This window comes from Protopterus annectens, chromosome 5.part0 (genome assembly GCF_019279795.1).
Source record: "Protopterus annectens isolate FY-2018-M chromosome 5.part0, PAN1.0, whole genome shotgun sequence".
Classification (NCBI taxonomy): Eukaryota; Metazoa; Chordata; order Ceratodontiformes; family Protopteridae; genus Protopterus; species Protopterus annectens.
This window is the reverse complement of record NC_056735.1, coordinates 626,929,438-626,949,448: the sequence shown is the minus strand read 5'-3', so window position 1 is coordinate 626,949,448 and position 20,011 is coordinate 626,929,438. Positions and strand designations below refer to the sequence as shown.

General features: G+C 40.4%; 1 protein-coding gene across 1 annotated transcript in view; it reads right to left on the bottom strand.

Annotated features, from left to right (window-relative positions):
- The window catches only part of GTPBP6 (GTP binding protein 6 (putative)), a 668,350-nt gene that overhangs the window by 547,480 nt on the left and 100,859 nt on the right, over positions 1 to 20,011 (bottom strand). The window contains exon 5 of the mRNA XM_044072466.1: positions 1,244 to 1,314. Within this exon, the coding sequence (XP_043928401.1) occupies positions 1,244 to 1,314 (71 nt within the window). The remainder of the gene's footprint in view (positions 1 to 1,243; positions 1,315 to 20,011) is intronic.

The following is a 20,011-nucleotide window of genomic DNA, read 5'->3' as shown; positions in this document are numbered from 1 at the left end:
GGGATAACTGTTGCTGTGTGCCATTCAGTGGGCACAAAGCCTGATGTGAGGCTATTATTGAACATGGTGCTCCAGTGGGGAACCAGTTCATTCTGAAGTTTGTGTAAAATGCAGCCTGGGATGTTGTCCGGTCCCATGGATGCTGTGTTTTTGGCTTTAGAGAGTGCAGCTTTTACCTGCGTAGTTGTGATTACAGGGAATCTGCATGCTTCCTGTATAGATATGGGCCCTTTAGGGGGTGAGAGGGGGTAAAGTTAGCACTGAACCTATCTGCAAGGATGTTGGCAATATCAGTTGGTTCTGTAATTTTCTTGCCTTTGTGCTGTAACCCAGAGCAGATCTGGGTGTTGCCATCATGATTCTTGACAGAGGTATAGAATGCTTTGTGATTGTCCTTGGAATTAGTGGCGATTTTGATAGCAAAAGATCCCAGAACTCTTGTCTACTAAACACACAAGGAATCTCCAGCTATGCGGAAAAATCACATTCTGCAACTATATATCCTTGAGATCCAAATTAACCATCCAGTTTCCATGAGGAAGAAGATGTAATAAATACCAAAATAACAAAGGATACAAAACATTCAACAGCGCTAGGTTTACAGGACAACTTACTAAAACTTTCTTATTACAAGCTTAGGGTTTCTTTCTGACAGGCATGCTTATTTATTTTGTTGTTCTCTACCAAAAAGCAGAGGGAAACAGTAAAAGGCTTACAACTATGTTTTGGGAAAAAAAAAATATATATATATATATATATATATATATATATATATATATATGTACACATACATTCATTTTCACTGTTTACTAATGTTTTGTACATCACACAACTACATTAGCACTTGCAAACAACTCCTTAACTATTTTGAAATAGACATTTCATATTTTAATGCTCACTGCCCTCAACTCCAGTTCCTTTCTTCATACATACTCTCTGTAAACAGGGATACCTGTAATCACCACCAACTCCCTCTGCCTCCTTATTCTAACTCCCTTTCACGTTGTTGCCATTATCTCCCAAAGCATGCAAACATTCAACAATGACATTTTTTTCTTAGTTCTCCATGACCAAGCAAGTAAACATAAAAGCATTTCTCCAAAAGAGAATCTCTATATATGCAAGTGGGACATATGACAAACGAGGTCTGTGGTTTGCACATTCCAATACTTATTCCACATTTCTTAGATTTACTCCTGAGTTTTATTATAACTCACCAAATAAACAGCAAGATCAATAATACCTGAACCCATGATGTATCTAGATCCTCCTCCTTGCTGGTCCTTGTTAGCCAACTCATTTTTCAGTCGGGACCTGCAACCAGCAAAGATCATAAACAGTTAAGATGTTGGAACAACAGTTTTGCACACGAGTGTAGAGTTGTGCATTTCCTGAAATTATACTGGAAAATGAAAATAAAAATGTATAACTTGCACGATGCAGATCAAAATGTTCCCACATTCATCTCTTTCAAAATATCCTACTTCTAATAAAGCATAAAAATAAGAAAACGGCAATTCACAACCAAGCATTTCAAAAGAATAGGTGATTAACCATAAAACCATACTTTTAAGTTTGTAACAGCATTCTGCCACATATAAACATACTAAATAATCATTTTAATGAAACAAAGTCTGCATACATTATAGAAAGTGTTTACTTTCTAAAAGTATAAACTAAACATATACTATATTTACTTATTTCTGCCTTTTGGCCAACTCCCATCAGTGACTTCCAGGTGTCAGCTTGCCTCATAAAACTAATTTTCCTTAATTCAAGGCAATACCCCACAAAACCAAATACTGAATGGATCCCCTTGTATCTTAGCAACCAGGAGCCCTATGAGGCAACACCACAGTTATAGCTTAACCAAATCCCATGTTCCTGACAGTGCAGTGATACTAGTATGCAACCCCATGATCCCATACATACAGTGTGTCAGTTTGTTCACACTTGCTATGTGCTAGACATCTAAACAGCTTCCAAATGGCTCCCAACAGGAAGCATAACTTAATCCCCCTACCCAGGAGTGGAAAGTAGGTATTCAACCAATTTCACTTTCCCTTCCCGATTCCCACAAAGCCAACCAACCTGCAAATACCACCAACATTATCTCAGTTTAGGTTAACAATACAGCATATGGATGTCGTAGTCCTGAACACTATCCAAGTGCCAATATGTAATGTCGCTCTGTAGTCCCTCATACATTCCAAGTCATACCGAAATCAGAGTAGTGAAAAAAAGTGCCAATGATCTGCAATGGGATTTCTCAGTTCACAATTACAGGCTGGAAGCAAACCCTTGGCAGTTGAAAATGTCTGTTAGGGACTGAAGCTTTACTCAAACATGAGGATTTTAAAAAGCATAACAGCAAAACATTCAAAAGACTGGCTTGTACTGGTAAAAAAATATCCACGGAATGACCATTATTTGCATAAATCCAATGAGCCTCCACTACAGGTAAGGTAAGGTAATACACCGTGAAGAAGCTAGCATTGCCTTGCTTTGGTTTTACTATATGGTTTGCCTGCATGACCTTCTTACTCTAGTTTGAATGTTATTTATTATATCTTGCAGTCACCCTGAGTTTGAATGTTACTGATTATATCTTGCAGTCACCCGGATGTTATGGACGTCAGGCTTGTTTTCAAGCTCTGTGTTTCTAACATCGGGCCAAACAATTTATGTTACAATGAAGAGTTGAGAAAAATGACAAGGCATGGCATGTAGTGGAATTTTGCTTTATTAGCCTGTCTGCACAAACCAGTAAAGTCTTCAAAAAAAAAAAAAGAAAAAAAAAGTAAAATGTCATGTAGCTGAAACACTAGTATGTCCTTAAGGAGTCATTTGTACACATTCCATGGGCCACCACTACAGGGGTTTGATATTTCACAATGAAGACGCTTTGTGGAGTCATTCTTGTAACTTTTTCTAAATGTTTTGCATTCATGAACTTTTTACTCTGTGGACTGGAGCAAATATTTACATTTGTGATTTAGTTACAAGTCAAGACTGTCCAAAATAGCTATTGGTAGTTTTGAAGAAGTACAGTTCAACCACTTTGCCACCACAAATGTGTCTTAACAGTTACACACATCTCACTGACTAACAAATGAATCTAAAAGTGCAAAATCTTACATCCAACGACACCTGCAGCAAATGAACGTAGAAATCAAATCTGGACGTATCATGGCACAGTTCCCAGAAATGGTCTTTTGAAGTTCTTAGGTGGTACAGAAAATGGAAATGAAAGGGTAAACTAACTGTATTTGAAGTATTTAATATTGTAAAGGAGATAAAAGACCTGGAAGAAGGATCTTTATGGAATTTGCTCTCTCTCTTTCCTAAATGGGAATCATGGGAACAAAACATGTAGAATAATGATCTGGAGGAGGAGGAGTGAGGTTTAAGGGAAGGCAGAAATTGAGCAATTTATGTAATGTTGGACTGATGATAGTTACAAAGAAAGAAAACATATAGGACACAGAATGTATGCAAATGAAAAAACATGTTAATATGGTTGGTTTTCTTTTCCATTAACATCGGTATATCTATGTCTTAAAAGTCATAATTTAATAATAGTGTTCTGTAATGTAATTGCATCTAGATCCTCTCAGGGTTACATTCTGGTCTAATTCAACATTTCACGTTCAACATTTCAACGGCAATTTATTTCTGGAAAATACATACATAACAGGCACTAAACCTGGATCTTTTTCCTGGGCAAAAAAAAACTAAATAAATTAGTGTACTGTAATATGGAATTTACCACTCAAGCTAATATAAATAATAAATGCACATAGTACTTTCTTACCAAATCTATGACGCTGATGGTTTGGCTGTTAAAAAGCTCTCAGAAGATGAAGCAAAAAAATCCACTAGGATATATGATATCTAGTCTGAAAGTGGCAAGACATATTATATGACTGCACCTTAAAATAGTAAAAGTTCCACACAGATAAACAAAGTCTCAACAAAATGCTAAACATTAGCTCACTAGTGTGCGTACACCAAATGAAACTAAAAAGTGCATTTACAAGAGCTAAAAGTCATGGCTTCCCAGAAGAATTTTAGTGAAGTATTTCCATCTCAGAACTGCTGAGCTTCCTATAATTTCTATCAAAGCCCATCACAGAAGGATAAACCCCCACCATTAATTTCTGCCTACAATTTGCATACAATGGTGTTCATATTTGGAAGACCTGTACATCAATTCTTACTAATTGCCAATTTAAAATGACAACATAAAGTGTAATAATCTGCACATCTCATTTTAAATGTACAGTGTTCGACAAGCTCTACCAACAACTTTTCATTCAGAGCATTCTTTTAAAAGTTTGAGACAGATGCTTTGAATGAACTAAAGTATGCACCCAATTCAAGCCCTTAGCTTAGTTGTACTTTTTGTTACAAAAATGCCTGCCAAATATAACATTAATTGTAAGTACAGCCAAACACTAGCTGCATCTTTAATCCTAACTATTGCCCTAATGAAGATCCTGACAGTAATGAAATCCAAGTCAAACCCCTAAATTAACCATGCTAATAGAGCAATCTAGACAAATATGCTAATGCCTACATTCAAAGTCCGAGCAAAGATTAGAGCTAAAGCTTATATTAATATTAAAGCTCAGCCAGCATTACTAGTTTTTACATCTAAAGTTAAAGATACACTCAAACTAAAAGTTAGAATTAGGATTACAGTATTACAGATCTGGTAAAGTAACCCTATACCAGTCAAAAAAGTACAGTACATTAGGTAGTATCCAAAAATATATATTTAATTTTGTAGGCTGAAAAGGCATACCTGACATGAAGGTGCCCATTTTCACACATGAGCACGGAAATATAAACACACAGGAAATGCAGTTTGTGAAAGAAATTAAAGAACTATAACTCAAAATAATTGAAATATGACTTACTTTATGATGAAGAATCTGCTTGACCAGTCATTGTTTGCTCAAAATCCTACCCTCCATGAGGTCCTAATGCATAGACACATGAACTGCAACTGTGTAATAACCGAGACCCAGATTACACAAACTGTCTATGACATGTCAATCATCTGAAATCTAACTGACTGATCAGAGCAAAACATGATACCAATGTGCACAAAATGAGAAGAAATTTACACTTAAATGAACAAGCCTGTTGATCAGAAGGATTTCTAGTATCCTCAATCACATCTGAGATAATGGTCTGGAAATCTGACACAAAGAAATTTTTATCAGTAGCCAGGCCCTGAGGCTGAAATGGTTCCTAAGGAGGAGGACATCTTTGGACTGGACTGGACGACATCACCAAATCATCAAAGCCTGAAGCCACACCCCTCCTGTCCAACAAGAAGCAATAAGAAGGAGTTTTGGTCCTTCTTCCATGAACTTTGTGATGGGGTCATAAATCAGCAGGAATTGTAGAAATGCATAAAAACAGCCTTCTGTGTCATGGAAGAGAGAAAACATTCAATACTAGCAAGCTTCTGTCCAGCTGCAAATAACACTGGGAAAACTACAGTCCCAAGAGTATAAAAAAGGTTGATCACCAACATGCTCGATTTCAGGAAAGCTCTAATCAGAGTAAGTCTTTTAAGACTGTAACTCTATAAAATATCTGGGTGAGCAGTTCAGAACATATGCCAGATTGTTCACCTAGTCAGATGTGTGAACTGAGACAATGACAACCATTTTTATGGCCCAATGCTAGATAAGAATCTCCTCTCGCCAACTTGGTATGACTTTGTCTCCCCTTGTTTGCCCAAGTACTGCATGACAAACATGTTGTTTAATCAGATCAGGAGAAGAGAAAGATGTAGCCATTTCCTCATAGCTTTTAGGGCTCAATTTGCCTGATGAAAGACACCTTTCCAAGGAGAAGCCATGATATCACAAGACTAGTGGAGAACACATTTCCAGTGCAAAGATCTGAAACCAAAACCAGTTCTGTGAGTATGTTGCTGATCTGAAACCACTGAAGCCTGTCTACAGCAACATCGGCATCCTCTCAGGCAAATATATGGCATCTTGAAGATTGTATCCACTCACCAAACAAACAAAAAAATGCAGCACACTTTGAGCCTGGACTATGAAGGCTACTTCCAAAACCAGAATGTCAAGGCCATGATCTCCTTAGTACTATCCAAATGCAATAATGATTGATACCAGGTGTAACCAATTCATCCTCAACAAGAGACTTCCTCTGATAAAAGGATTAAAGAGAATGCCTTCTAATTTATGGCCAGCCCAAGGGCAGCATCCAAGGAAGAACGTATAAGTAGTGAATCTGTTGAAAGGCGCTATAACAATCAAGCTTTGTTATATGGGGACAAAGGAGGTCCTTCTGCTACAAGGCTTCAGACAAAATGGCCAACATACTGTCAAAAGACTTTTGGAAATACAAAAAAAGACTCTACAGCAACATTTTGTAATAAAGTTACACTTCCTCAGAACAAGCCAGAGGAATCTCCTGTGCTGGTTACAAATCCTGAAACTGCACAAGGAATCTACCAAGTCTAGCAATAACATCCAACCACTTTTCAGGAAGAAATGTAAGATAGCCTGCAGGCTGCCTATCCAAAATCAAATGTATTAGACTTGCTTACTGAAATTAATGAGATATGGAATTGGATGTAAATCATCTCTTTATTAGGACCAAGGAAAGGTAGGAATACCCCCCTACCCGAACATTCCTCTAACACCAGGGCAGCCTTTACAGCTTCTTAAAGCAAGAGAGTATAGGCATGTACAAAGAATTCTGTAGAAACCCACGGATATTCTGTTACGGCTCTGCAAGGTAGGATGAACTCAGAAAACTACCCCATCACAACCACCACAGAAAGTAACTGACTAGGCATAAGTGTGTGTGTGTGTGTGTGCATGTGTCTGTATGTGTGTGTGTGTGTGTGTGTGTGTGTGTGTGTGTGTGTGTGTGTGTGTGTGTGTGTGTGTGTGTGTGTGTGTCTGTATGTGTCTGTGTCTGTGTAGAGAGGGGAGGTGGACAGGAATCATCTTTTTATCCTACTTTGCTAGCCCTGGAGGAAGTAAAGCAGTGCAACAATGGTCTTCCTCAAACAGCAAGGAAGCTTCTTCTTCTTTTGCAGCTGTCAGGTATAGAACAGGAAACAGTGAAGGTAGTTAGACTGCAAAGGCCATCTACAGATGTGTGGTTCTGCAGCTCCTACTCAGAAGGTCACTGACCAGGTCCTGGGCGGTGTGGATGAAATGAACTTCCCCCAAGAAAGGGCTTCCAAGATCCTTTTCTACAGTTCCTCCATCAGAGAGGAAAACCTCAGCCAGTCCATCCTGTGTTACTCTTTACAGAAATCACACTAAGCCATGTTGGACATTAATTCCGAAGTGCTTCACGTTATAGTGTGAAAGTTTGTTCTTTCCTGAACACAGGAATTGTATTTTGAGAGTTTTACATTGCCATTTGTCTGCTAAATAATAAGTTCTCAGCACAATCAGTATCCCCAAAGTGGACGAAAACAGGGCAAGTCCCAAGATCCCTGTTGCAGTGTTTTCTGTGCATTAGGAAGATGAACTTTAAGGCAGCGAATTCCTCCTCCCTTTACTGTCCACCAAAAGACTGTAATTAGCAGGTATTTCTCCTTTATTTACTGTCCACCAAAAATATTGTAATTAGCAGTGTCCACCTTGTTCACCTCACAAGAGTAACAAAAAAAGCATGATACATATGATGCAGCTTTAAGGAAAATCAGCTGTCCAACCTTTGTAAAGCATTACTAAGGTGCATTAAAATACTTTACCTATTTAATCTGTTAATGCAATTTATCTGCACTGACGTGTGCCGATTTAGGCTTACAGCTGCTAAACAGACACACATGATAATCAATACAAGTCACTACTACCCGTGTCTCTTACACATACCCAGAGACCATTACATACTGCAACACAGGATGAAGCCTCATATACTACTCTACCTACACCAAACGCCCCCACCCCACCCCCATATCTTCCGCTTTACAGCTCTAGCATTCCACTTCGCTCATTACAGCAAGGTGATGCCTATAGGTGCCTTTGAAATTACATCCTACTGATGCATCTCGGTGTCAAGTATTGCTTGTTCATATTTGCATTAATGATTTTAAAACCAAGCTACCTACAAAGTATTAAAATGATATAGCTTACACAATGGTAAACACAACTGTGTTGATATGTATCCTCTGTCTAGTGCAGGGAAAGACTAACTGATGTTCATATAATATTTATTTATAGTTTCATAAATGTCATGCTTTTCTAAATACCTCAACAACCATGTAGCACAGACAGAACTGCTTAGCCTCATGAAAGTTCTCAACTGGCTGAACAAAATGCTACTAACAGTATGTGTGTAACCTGAGGGGTTGCTCAGATATTCTAAGTGGTTTACAAAATATTACAAATTTAACAGTAACTATGTTTACTGTGAGTACCTAGACCCTAAGAATACTACCACTATAAAAATACTTTGTGCTGAAGAGTTTGCCATTTACACTTCTTTAGTAACCCCTATGGTTCTAGAGATTTGAACATTTGTTTGAAATGTGAGGACATAATTTGATTTATCAAAAAGTTTAGGCCCTGCCCATTGGAGGTTGCAGTGCACACTTCCAGAGCTCCACTAGAGGAAATGAGTTAGAAATACTTCTTAAAGAGGTATTTACCATCTTACTGCAAGAGGTTCATAGGTTGGTACTGGGCTATCTGCCCGAAGGCATATATTAGCCCAGCCACGTTGTGCGGTATTCACCGCCCCTTTAGTAGTTCCCTAGACCCTTGTACTAGCAGCTAGTACCCTTGGCCCCTATCTAGTAGTGCTGTTGTGCGATCCCCGGTGTGAACTTTCTGTTACCCATCCACTCATCAAGGTTCCTCTTGAAGAGTGATAGCGAGGGGCTCTGTCTTTTGTAGATCGGGACCCTGTTCCATAGTAAGGTAAGTCTCTGCAAAGGGAATCTATCCCTCCAGCATGTTCTATTCATTGTTGTGTTGAGGTTTATATCCCTAGTGTGTGTAGCTCGAGTAGATTTGGTTTTGCTAAGATGGAGCATGTTCAACAATTCTGGATTGGACATGGCTCTGTACATTAGAGAGATCGCCTCTGAGAAAGCGGTATGCAACAGAGAACAGTCTTAGCTTTTTCAATCGTGCTGCATAGGGCAACTGTTTGAGGTCAGTAATCCTCTTGGTTAGGTACCTCTGTGGTCTCTCCAGCTGCTGGAGATGTCTAGCCAGGTACATTCCAATTGGTGCATTGTACTCAATAATGGGTCTGATGAGGGAACAGTAGAGGGGCACGATTACATCCTTAGATCTTGATGCAAACCCTTTCATGATCAGATGGGTCACATAGAAGGATTTTCTAACCACTTTGGCAACATGGTTATCAAAGGAAAGCTGACTATCTACTTGGGTCCCTAGATCCCTTATTTCTTCTTCAGATTTCAGGGGATTACCTCCTATGTTGCAGTTTGCGAATACTCTGTTTTTTCCAAAGGGGATTACTACGCATTTTTTTGCATTTAGCTTGAGACCATGGCTTTGACACCATGCATCAGTCTCATTTAGGCCCTTCTGGTGGATCTCCATGTCGGCCGGAGACTCTATTATAACACCCAGTTTGCAGTCGTCCGCAAACTTAGTCAGCCACAGCCCTTCCATGCTTGCCTGTACTTCTGAGAAGTATATGCCAAACAGGAGGGGCCCCAGGACAGAGTCCTGAGGCACACCACTCGTTACTGGTCTGGATTTGGACATAGATCCCGATACTCTTACTTTATGGGATCTGTCTGAGAACCAGTTTGCGATCCATCTTGTAATGTAAGGGTTTATGCCCAGGCTGGTGAGTTTATCAATAATACCTGAATGGAGAATGGTGTCAAATGCTTTAGCAAGGTCAAGGTAAGCCGTGTGTACCTCCTTTCCCTTATCTATAGCCTGAGTAACTGTCTCAAAGAAATCCACCAGGTTCAGGAGGCATGATCTGCCCTTGACTAAGCCGAATTGTGTGGGGTCCAGCGACTGGAGGTTCCCAATCTCTCTATTTTTGAGTTCCATAATGATTCGCTCCACAGCCTTACAGATCAGACTGGTCAGGCTTATTGGTCGGTAGTTCCCAGGGTCAGTTGTGGCCCCACCTTTGTGTAGTGGGACCACCGTTGCCGTGCGCCACTCTATGGGCACATATCCTGTGGAGAGGCTGAGACTGAACAGGGTATTAAGATGCGGGGTTACTTCCTTTTGGAGCTCGCATATGACACAGCCTGGGACACCATCTGGTCCCATGGAGGCAGTGTTTTTAGCTTTAGATAGAACCTTGTTAACCAACGTATCAGTAATAATTGGACTTACACAATCCCCTGGAATGGTAATAGGCCCTGTAGGTGGTGAGGGGGGAGAGAGAAATTTGCACTGAGCCTGTCAGCCAAGATGTTGGCAATGTCAGAAGGGTCAGTGTATTTTGTTCCATTTTGTACTAGCTCAGAACAGACCTGAGCATTGCCATTTAGGTTTTTGACGTAGCCATAGAAGGCCTTATGGTTATCCTTGGCATCCTTGGCAACATTCTTTTCAAAATTAGCTTTAGTTGACTTGATGAGGGCCCTCAATTTCTTACTAATGCTGATCAGGGATGATTTTTCTACTTGAGATTTGGCCTTTTTTTGTACAAGTCTCCTCCTTTTATTGTAAAGTTTGCTTATGGCCGGGGTCCACCAGGCTGGTTTCTTCCTGCTTGAGAAAGGAGTCTTGGTTTTATTTGGGATAGCACAGTCCATGCAATCCTGAAGATGCATATAGAGTGCCTTGGTGTAGGATTCTGCATCCCGGATATCATTATCCTTCTGCAAGGGAATAGTGAAGCTTTCCACTTCGGATGCAAGTAGCTTGAAGTTTGCTTTGGAAAGGTTTTTGACTATGGTTTCTTTGACTGGGGGAGGTGGAGGGGTGAGGATGTCCAGGGTTATCAGTTTGTGGTCAGATCTGACCAAGGAGGGAGTGATAACGGGTGTAGTACAATGGGCGTCCATATTTGTGATGATTAAATCCAATATGTTGTCCCCTCTAGTGGGGGAACATACTAGTTGTTCAAGGGTATTTGAATTTATAAATTCTATGAATTGCTGAGCATAGGAGTTGGAAAATTGGTAGTTCACCCAGTCTATACCAGGGTAGTTGAAATCACCCAAGATTATGGTGTTGGGTAGGACCTTTATATTTTCCAATGTCTCAAGGAATGCAGAGTGAGCATCTTGGGACATGGTGGGTGATCTATAACCGGCTACGACTTGAAATGTGGTTTTACCTGCTGATAGTTGCGCATGGATGATCTCTGAGGCATCATGCTGCACTACTAACCTGGAGATATGGGTATCCTTGATGAATATGGATACACCTCCGCCCTTTGTACTGCGATCCAGTAACTGAGGCTGGAAGGTATGATATAAATTGTAACCTGGCAGTGCTAGGGTGCTCTCTTGAGCCTTGAACCAGGTTTCCGTCACTGCACAAACATTGATTTTCTCCATGCTGAGGAGAGCCTCGAGTGTGTGCATTTTGAGGTTGAGACTTCTGGCGCTGAGTAGCATTACCCTTAGTTTTTGTTACCTGTGCTGGTTACAGTGGTTGGTTTGTCCTTTGAGCCTTGCCTAAAAAAGGCATTATGGGGACGGCAAGAGTCTTGGACAGTATGCGAAAACCTAGGGGTGACAGGTACAACCCATCTCTGGCAAAACAGCAAGGCTTGTCTATCATGTCATCCCAGGCAGACAGACACTGGATCCCCTTAGAATGACACCAGAAGCTTAGCCAATTGTTGAAATTAATCATTTTGTCTTTGTATTGTGATATCATTCTAGGTGAAGGTAGTATGCTACTCAAGGTCAGGGTCATACCAGCTTGGGCTACATGATCAGAGAGCTCCTCAATGTCTCTTTTCATGTAGTCCAGGGAGGTATGTCTTAGATCATTCACACCAACATGTACAACGACAGCGTCATACTTGTACTTGTTCTGGAGTGACCTAAGTGCCTGTGTTATGTGGCAGATCCGAGCACCTGACAGGCAGCTGACAGTAACCTTCTCCTTGTTCAGCCTGGTGAGTGGAACATCTGTGTGCCTTACTATAGAGTCTCCTATTACTAGCGTGTTAGGTATGGTGTTTTGCCTTAAGGGCTGTTGTGAGGCACACTGCTGAGGTGAATTATGTGTTTTCTGGCTTGTGTTTGGGGGTGCAGGTTGCTTGCTTGTCTGCTTTGGAGGGCACTGTTTCTTTTTCAGATTGGTACCTAGTGTCTCCGAATATGTTTTTGTGTATTTATGCGAATGTTTTGCCGGTGCTGATGAAGTAACATACAAAACTACATCCCTAACAATACTACTGCTACTTAAAATAATTTCATCAATATGATGATCACATTTTAAATCTCCCGGCCTAGTAAAATGTATAACTTAGTACCATATCACCCCTTAAGTAGGCTCTCTGGCATTTTGTTTTTCTAACCCTTGTAATAGATCAATACTACAATGCAACTGCAGTTGAACATAACGGTTTCTACATGAAAGAAACAGAATGGCTTTACCTAGCAAAACAATGAATATGATAGATTATGTATCAAGGAAACAAAACAATAGATCTGCACACTCCTATACTCAAAAAAAAAAAAAAAAACTTGTAACAGGGCTGCCAGCAGAAGGCATGACTAGCATAACGGTTAAGATCTTCACCTCCCAAGCACAAGGAATAGGGTTTCAGCCCGACCTCCAGCCAGTGTCTGTTTGGGTGTTTCTCCCTCAAACTCACCAAACACTGAATAGAATTGAGGGCAGAAGCACATGCTCTAGATGATGCCAATAGGCAGACGAGTTGTGTAGACCAATCACTTAAGGCATCAATTGTGGTGGGCACTATCCTCTAGACAAGAGCATATGGACCACAAACTGCTCCCCTTTGTCAAGGGTAGTCACTCAAAAAGTGTAAAAATTGGTCAAGTTGACTAATGTCTACATAAATGGGCATAGGTATTTTGATGGTGACAAGTGGGTAAAAGACCCATGCCAGTAAGCTACTGGTCAGCTGGTGTCCAGCTGCCAAGCATGGGTTATCTGGGATAGCTGTGTTGGGCAAAGAATGGATGCAAAGCCAATCAACCTGCCAAAAATAAGCAAACAATTGTCACACTGTATACAGGTTCACTGACAGGACACAGCATGGAAAAGGAAGACATGATATGATGGTAAGGAGGAGACTGGCCATCCTATGTATCCAGGAGACAAGGTGGACGTGCAGTGCAGCAAAGCAACTTGGCTTGAGATCCAGCGACTGCTACTCAGAGGGAGGACAGACTACAAATGGTGTAGTGAAGGAGACTCTTCTAAAGAAAGTGTCATCAGACTTAGTAACAGAATCATAGCAGTCAGACTCCCATGTAAAGATAGATTAGTATTCATAATCTCAGCCTATGAAACACAGCAGAATTGTGATGGTGAGGAAAAGAATGCACTTAGGCAGCATTTGCAGGACCTACTAGATAAAGCAAGGCAACATGAGTTGATGTTGATAATGGCAGACCTGAATGTTTACATTGGAACAGACAGAACAGGACATGTGGACTGCTTTGGTCTACATGGGTGGAATAATAGGAAAAAAAAAAAAAGTATTTTAGACTTCTGTCTGGCAAATAGCTGAAAGTGTTTGTCATGATACAGGACTGCATCACAGCATCTGGCGAGTTAAATGCCACAATACATTTTGGACAAGTATATCCATACTTATTTGGGACATTTTTTAATAAAAAGCTTAAACTTTTTATTAGAACATGGCCCAAACATATTTAGTGTTTCCCTGCCTGATATCATGTAAGGCAGCTGACCATTGACTTTAATGGACGCCTCTTTGCACATGCACGACTCGTGTCCATTAAAGTCTGTGGACCCCTCTCAAATTTTCCCCTCAGTTGATGTCAATGAGGTTAAAGATAAATGTTAAACTTTCACTGGCTATGGGAAAATTCACTTTATAATATACCACCACATATGGTGGTGTAACAGAGGTAAGTCATGAAAGTGTGACAAAACATTTTAAGGGTGGCCAACATGGAGTTCAACACGAGACAGTCACAGGATCACAAAAGAGAGTGTCCAATATGCATGGCAAGGAAAGGGCACTGGGTAGAATCAGAGATTGCAAAGTCATCTCCAACAAAACAGCCGACCCACAGCATACACCATTTGTGGCCACAATCAGCTACAAGCAGTGTTCAGGAAAGTCGCTAATGAAACCGGGACTAGGCTGAAGACCTGAAGTTGACTTGAGCAACAGCACAAGGGCTTAAGGAAATACCCAGGACTCTACCACTTCAGAAAGTAGAAGAAATAGGAGTCTGCGAGAAAGAATAACAGCTTCTCTAAACAACATATATGACAACTATAAAACAAATATGCGGCTGAGCCAGTTATGGAAATATAGCACAAAAGAAAAGCTGGTGTGGGCTACAGAAGTTATGGAATTTGTCAGGAGAAAGGAGTGCAGTAAAATGTAGTGACAGAAAAAATGGACCAGGCTAAGAAGGAATACTGGTTGGCTAAGAGAGCAGTCACAAAAAAAACAGAACAAGGCACCAGAGGGACTCTACTGGATTCTGGAAAATGACTTGGAGAGCAGAAATTTTTTTTTTTTATCAGGTTGGAAAAGCAAAGAAGAGCATGAACAGGCCATTCACAAAGGATACCAAAAATTACCTGCTCACCAGTCTACAGAACATCAAAATTAGACAAACAGAAGTTCTAACAGCTACTGAATTATGAAAACCCTACAGAAGCTCTGCCAATCCCATACACAGTCAACAATGAAAGACAAAAGGCTCATGCTAAAAGAACATCATCATTAAGGAAAATGAAGCAAGATGGATTCTGACCACACTTATAGCAGTGTGGAGAGAAAGGCCCATCTCAGATGATTATGATTACAGAATAAGCACTATAGCGACAGTGTACAAGAATAAAGGGGACATTCAAAACTTTTAGTACAGAGGTATCAAACTCCTACCACACCACATAAAACTGCCTGACAGGATGACTGGTACAAGACTATGGACAGTAGTAGAAAGTAAGATGGGGATGAGCAGTTTGGATTCAGATCAGAATGCAGCACAACCGACTAGATGTTTGCAGTGAGACACACAGTGGATAAGATCATGGATATAAGGAAACTGTCCAGCTGGGAATTCCTAGAATTGGAGAAATCATATGACAAGGTCCCAAGAAAAATAATTTGAGCAGTCCTGCAATGGTCTGGAGACTAAAAAACACTGGTTGAATTAGTACAGCTTATGTACAAGGATCCACTAACACAAGAACAGATTTAGGACTCAGAGGGGTTTCCACTGGGAGCCGATATGTATCGGGGTTCAACTCTAAGGATACTGCTGTTTATACTGGTGATGAATTACATTAGCAAACAAGTCAGAGGGGAGAGATCAACAAAAATGTTGTAAGCAGATGATTTGTCAATATAATCATATTCTGATCACAGACATCAGCAAATCATAGGGGAATAGAATGCAAACTGAAGGGCACATGGAATGAAACTAAGTACAGACAAGGCAGCTATCATGGCAGCAATAGGGGGAAAATCAGAAGAAACTGAAAATGGAGACAGAGGGGAAAATAGCAGAACAGGTTAACATCTTCAAGTATCTGCAGCCAACCAGCAAATACTTTCAGGGGCAGTGTGTGACATAAGAATGCCAAAGAAGCTGAAAAGTAAGGTGTACAAAACAATAGTGTGATCAGTACTACTGTACGGTACAGAAATATGGGCAGTGAAGGCAGAGCAGTTGAAGAAACTAGACATGATGGGGATGATGATGCATTCTGTGGGACAAATGAAGGAATGATAATATCAGAGCAGACATTAAAGTAACACCAACTGCAGAGAAGGTTAACAAAAGCAGATTATAGCGGTTTGGGAGCATGTGTGGGGGAAAGGCGAAGACAAACCAGTAATGGATATTTGGAAAAGACAAGAAGAAAGCAAGAGGAAACTAGGATATCCAGGGAAAAATAAGATGTCTTTTCCCACGTAATCCAACAATCAGGCATGACTGCCAAAGAGGGTAGGAGAGTGGCAATGCATCAAGAGTGGAGGTGACAGCTGATGTGACACCCCAATTTCATATAGAAAATGGGAAAAGGAGCTGACAATTAACAAAAACATTTCTATAACTGATTCTGGACAATATAAACATTAATATGAGCTACAGACTTCAACCTAAACTTTGGTCCAGCCAGCATGACTCAGATATATACTACTAGGGCTAACAAATGTGGTGCCTAACATTAGTATTCCCAACCACAGCCTCACAAAGGATGCCTAAAAATTTCTCATTTTAATACGGGAAGTACCTACAACAGATTACACTTAAGAGGAGTGTGAATTCATAACAAAAATTCAAATATTCTTGAGCTAACAGAAACTTGGCTTTATTTATTTATTTATTTTACATTTGTTAACCAGGAAATTCCAACTGGACCAGGTCCCATTTTCAGCGGAGGCCTGGGGAGAAAAGCTCCAACATCTAGTTATACAAATACAGTACATCCAGCATAATACACAAAACAGGTTACATCATGTATGCTGAGCATAGTAATATAACAAGAAATTAATAAAAACACTCCAAGTAAAAGAAGATATAGAACATGAGTAAAAAGACAATGTCAGTTATACATTGGTAAGAGAAGAAAATATATCAAGTAAGATTCTACAGTTAAAAGTACCCGTTCAGATGACCAAGCCTACAGGAAATCAGAGCTCCAGCATGTGATCAGAGAGGCACTTGGGGAGTTAATAGTAATATGGGTAGGGTTATGTGATACAAGGGCATAACCAGGTACTAAGAAGTTGCGATTTGAGGGAGTTTTTGAATATGGATGTGGAGGGGGCAGTGGACACGGATATGGGAAGAGCATTCCAATTTCTGGCAACGGTGTGGGAGTAGAGCGCTTTCGTGCATTATTGTTAGCCTTGGTGATGGACAGCAGATATTTTGCACTGGATCTTGGGTACCGATTTGCAGTATAGACAGTAAGTAGATTGGATAATGAGTTTTTTTTTCAGGATATTTGGGAATATTGCAGGCTGTGCCTAGCTGGTGATAGTTAAGTAGCTGTGGTAGCTCAAGCCATTTTAGTTCTTTTAGTGCAGCACAGTGATGGGTTCTATAGGTTCAGTTAGTAGCAAACTTGGCTATTTTATTGTAGCACGATTCTAGTTTGTCTAGGTCACATTGTCTGATTTGGGCAAAGGTTGGTGCTGCGTATAATGGAGTTGAGAGGAGGTGGCTTTGTGCAAGAGTGACTATTGCTTTTTGTGAGAGAAAGGACTTATGCCTGTAGAGGGAGCCTAGTTTTTTGTGTACTAGTTTTATGGTATGTGAGATGTGAACATCAAAGTAGAGATTATTGTCTTATTTCAATGCCCAGAAGTTTGGTGTGGTTAGAAGGGGAGATGATGGTGCCCGTCCTTAGATGTTATGGTAAAGGAGAGTTTTTTTTTATCGATTGGGGTAAATAGTAGCAGTTTTGTCTTTTTGGGATTTAGAATTAGTTGGATCCCAGATATCCATTTTTCTACTGAAATAAAGGTATCTTGAGTGAGTGTATGTAGGGTGGTGGGAGATGAGGCAGAGCAGATCACGGTTGAATCATCCGCATATTGTATGAGTGTGGCATGTTGTGTACAGCATTTGAGGTTATTTGTGAAAACAGAGAACAATAGCGGGCCCAGTATAGAGCCCTGTGGGACTCCTATGGTGGTTGGACGTTGTGTAGACAGAGTTCCTTTCCACTGGACTGACTGTTCCCTGTCAGACAAGTAGCTTCTGAACCAGGCTATAGTAGAGGAGGTGAAGGATAATGATATTAGTGAGTCTAGTAGAATGTTGTGGGAGACCATGTCAAATGCTTTTGAGAGGTCTAGGAAAATGGCTGATACATATTTGTTATCATTCCTGTGAAGGTTTATATAATTAGTGAAGGATAGAAGGGCTTTGGTAGTGCTGTGATGTGGACGGAAACCGTGTTGTGTGGTAGATAGTAGATTGTGTGTGTTAAGAAATGTCATCACTTGCAAGTGGATGCATTTCTCAAGAATTTTGGATAAGGTGCAAAGGATGGCAATAGGTAGGTAGTTGGAGAATTCATAAGAATTACCTCCTTTATGGAAAGGAATGATCTGAGATACTTTCAAGAGTTTGGGTATGTAGGATTCTAGTATGGAGTGGTTGATAAGGATGGAGGCAGGATATGACAGGGAGCCACTAGCCATTTTTAGGTATGCAGCAGGTATGTTATCAGCTGCTAGTGTAGTTGGCTTTAGTTTTAGGAGGAGTTTTTTTGATAGTTGAGGTGGGCACTGGTGATAGGCTGAAAGAGGGGGTGGTGTGGGATGGGATAGGTTGTGAGTGAGGTAGACTGTTTTTGGTTATTTGACTGGACAGGACTAGGATGGATTTAGTAAAATGGTTATTAAATTGAGAATCTATGTCTAGAGTATTGTTAGTAGAGATGGGTGCTGGGGATGAGGTTTTGCCTGACTTTAGTAGGGAGTTAATGGCATGCCAGAATTTTTGTGGACTATTTGAATATTTCCTGTGGGCGCTAAGAAAATAGCTTTGTTTGTTTATTTTGGATTCGGCCTTGGCCTTGTTTCTAAGCTGTTGATAGTATTGTCTGGAGCTAGGGGTTTTGTCAGTTTTCCAGATTTTCCAGGCTTTATCTCTAGCTTTTAGTAAGGCTCTGGTGTCCCCATTTAGCCAGGGTGCGTAGTTGGCTTTATCTCTAATCTTTATGCTGAGAGCTAGACTGTTAAGGATGTTAGAGAAGGTAGTACTGAAGTAGTCTACTGCCTGGTCTAACCCGAGTGCCAGTAGTGGTTCCCAGTTGCAGTAGCTTAGGACAGTATTTAGGTATCGTGGGGTAAGGTTACGGTCATCTCGTACAAATTTGTAGACTACTGGTTTGGGATGATTGGAGTGTATCTAGAGTAGGAAGGTGGGGAGATGATCACTTAAGTCATCTGGGAGACAGCCTACTGTATACTTTTGTTTGGGATAGTACTAATACTGCTTTTATATGTAAACTGGAACTGAATAATGTGTTCCCTACAAAAATAAAAATAAAACAAAAACAAAGATGACAAAGATTCACCCTATGGCTGTTAGCCTATTAACACAACTACTTACTGGCTATTACACAAAGTTAACTTTGGAAGTAGTGTACAACACATCTATTAGATTCAATTTAAAGCTTTGCATGCTCTAAATAAAACTTTATTCTGTCATGTAACTTTATTCCAGTTGCTGCTGGAGATTTCAAAGAAAGATAGGGTCTTCAGAAAGCAAATGAAAGGGTAGGGATTACAGCACACATGTTGGGCTAACAAAACTTTAATTAATAATGAACAAGTGCTTCGGCTGAAAGCCTTCAACTGGTTTCTAAAAACATTTAGCAGAAGCTGGAGGAGGGGGGGTAGGTGACTGCTACTGGAAGGCAACTGTTCTTCCAGGACAGAAGTTTTAGAAGGATCCATTTGCATTCAGTATCTGAAGAGGTATTTGCTTAAGCAATGATAGTTGGTTTAAGGTTGTTTTTTATAAAGAATGACAGCACCTCCACCTTGTCTACTGATGGTCTTGTGTCTTGAAGGGATACATATGAGGGAAGTAGATGATGAAAATCAGTAATGATTTGTGGGAGCCATGTTTCAGTAACAGCTGTGATATCAGGTGAGTGGGTTGTAAGGAAAGTGTTTATCTGGCCAAGGTTTATTAGAGATGCTTTAAGCACCGATTACTGCACAGGAGAGGGTGGAAGTGTTGGGAAAAGTTATGGCTGTTATGTGGTGGGTGGGGCCTGGATTGGATTCAATGTTGGCTTTGAGGAGCAGCAGGAGTAGGAGAGGGGTGACTTTACAGAGGTGTTCAGGAAGTTTGAGGGGAGGTTGTTGGAGTTTGGTA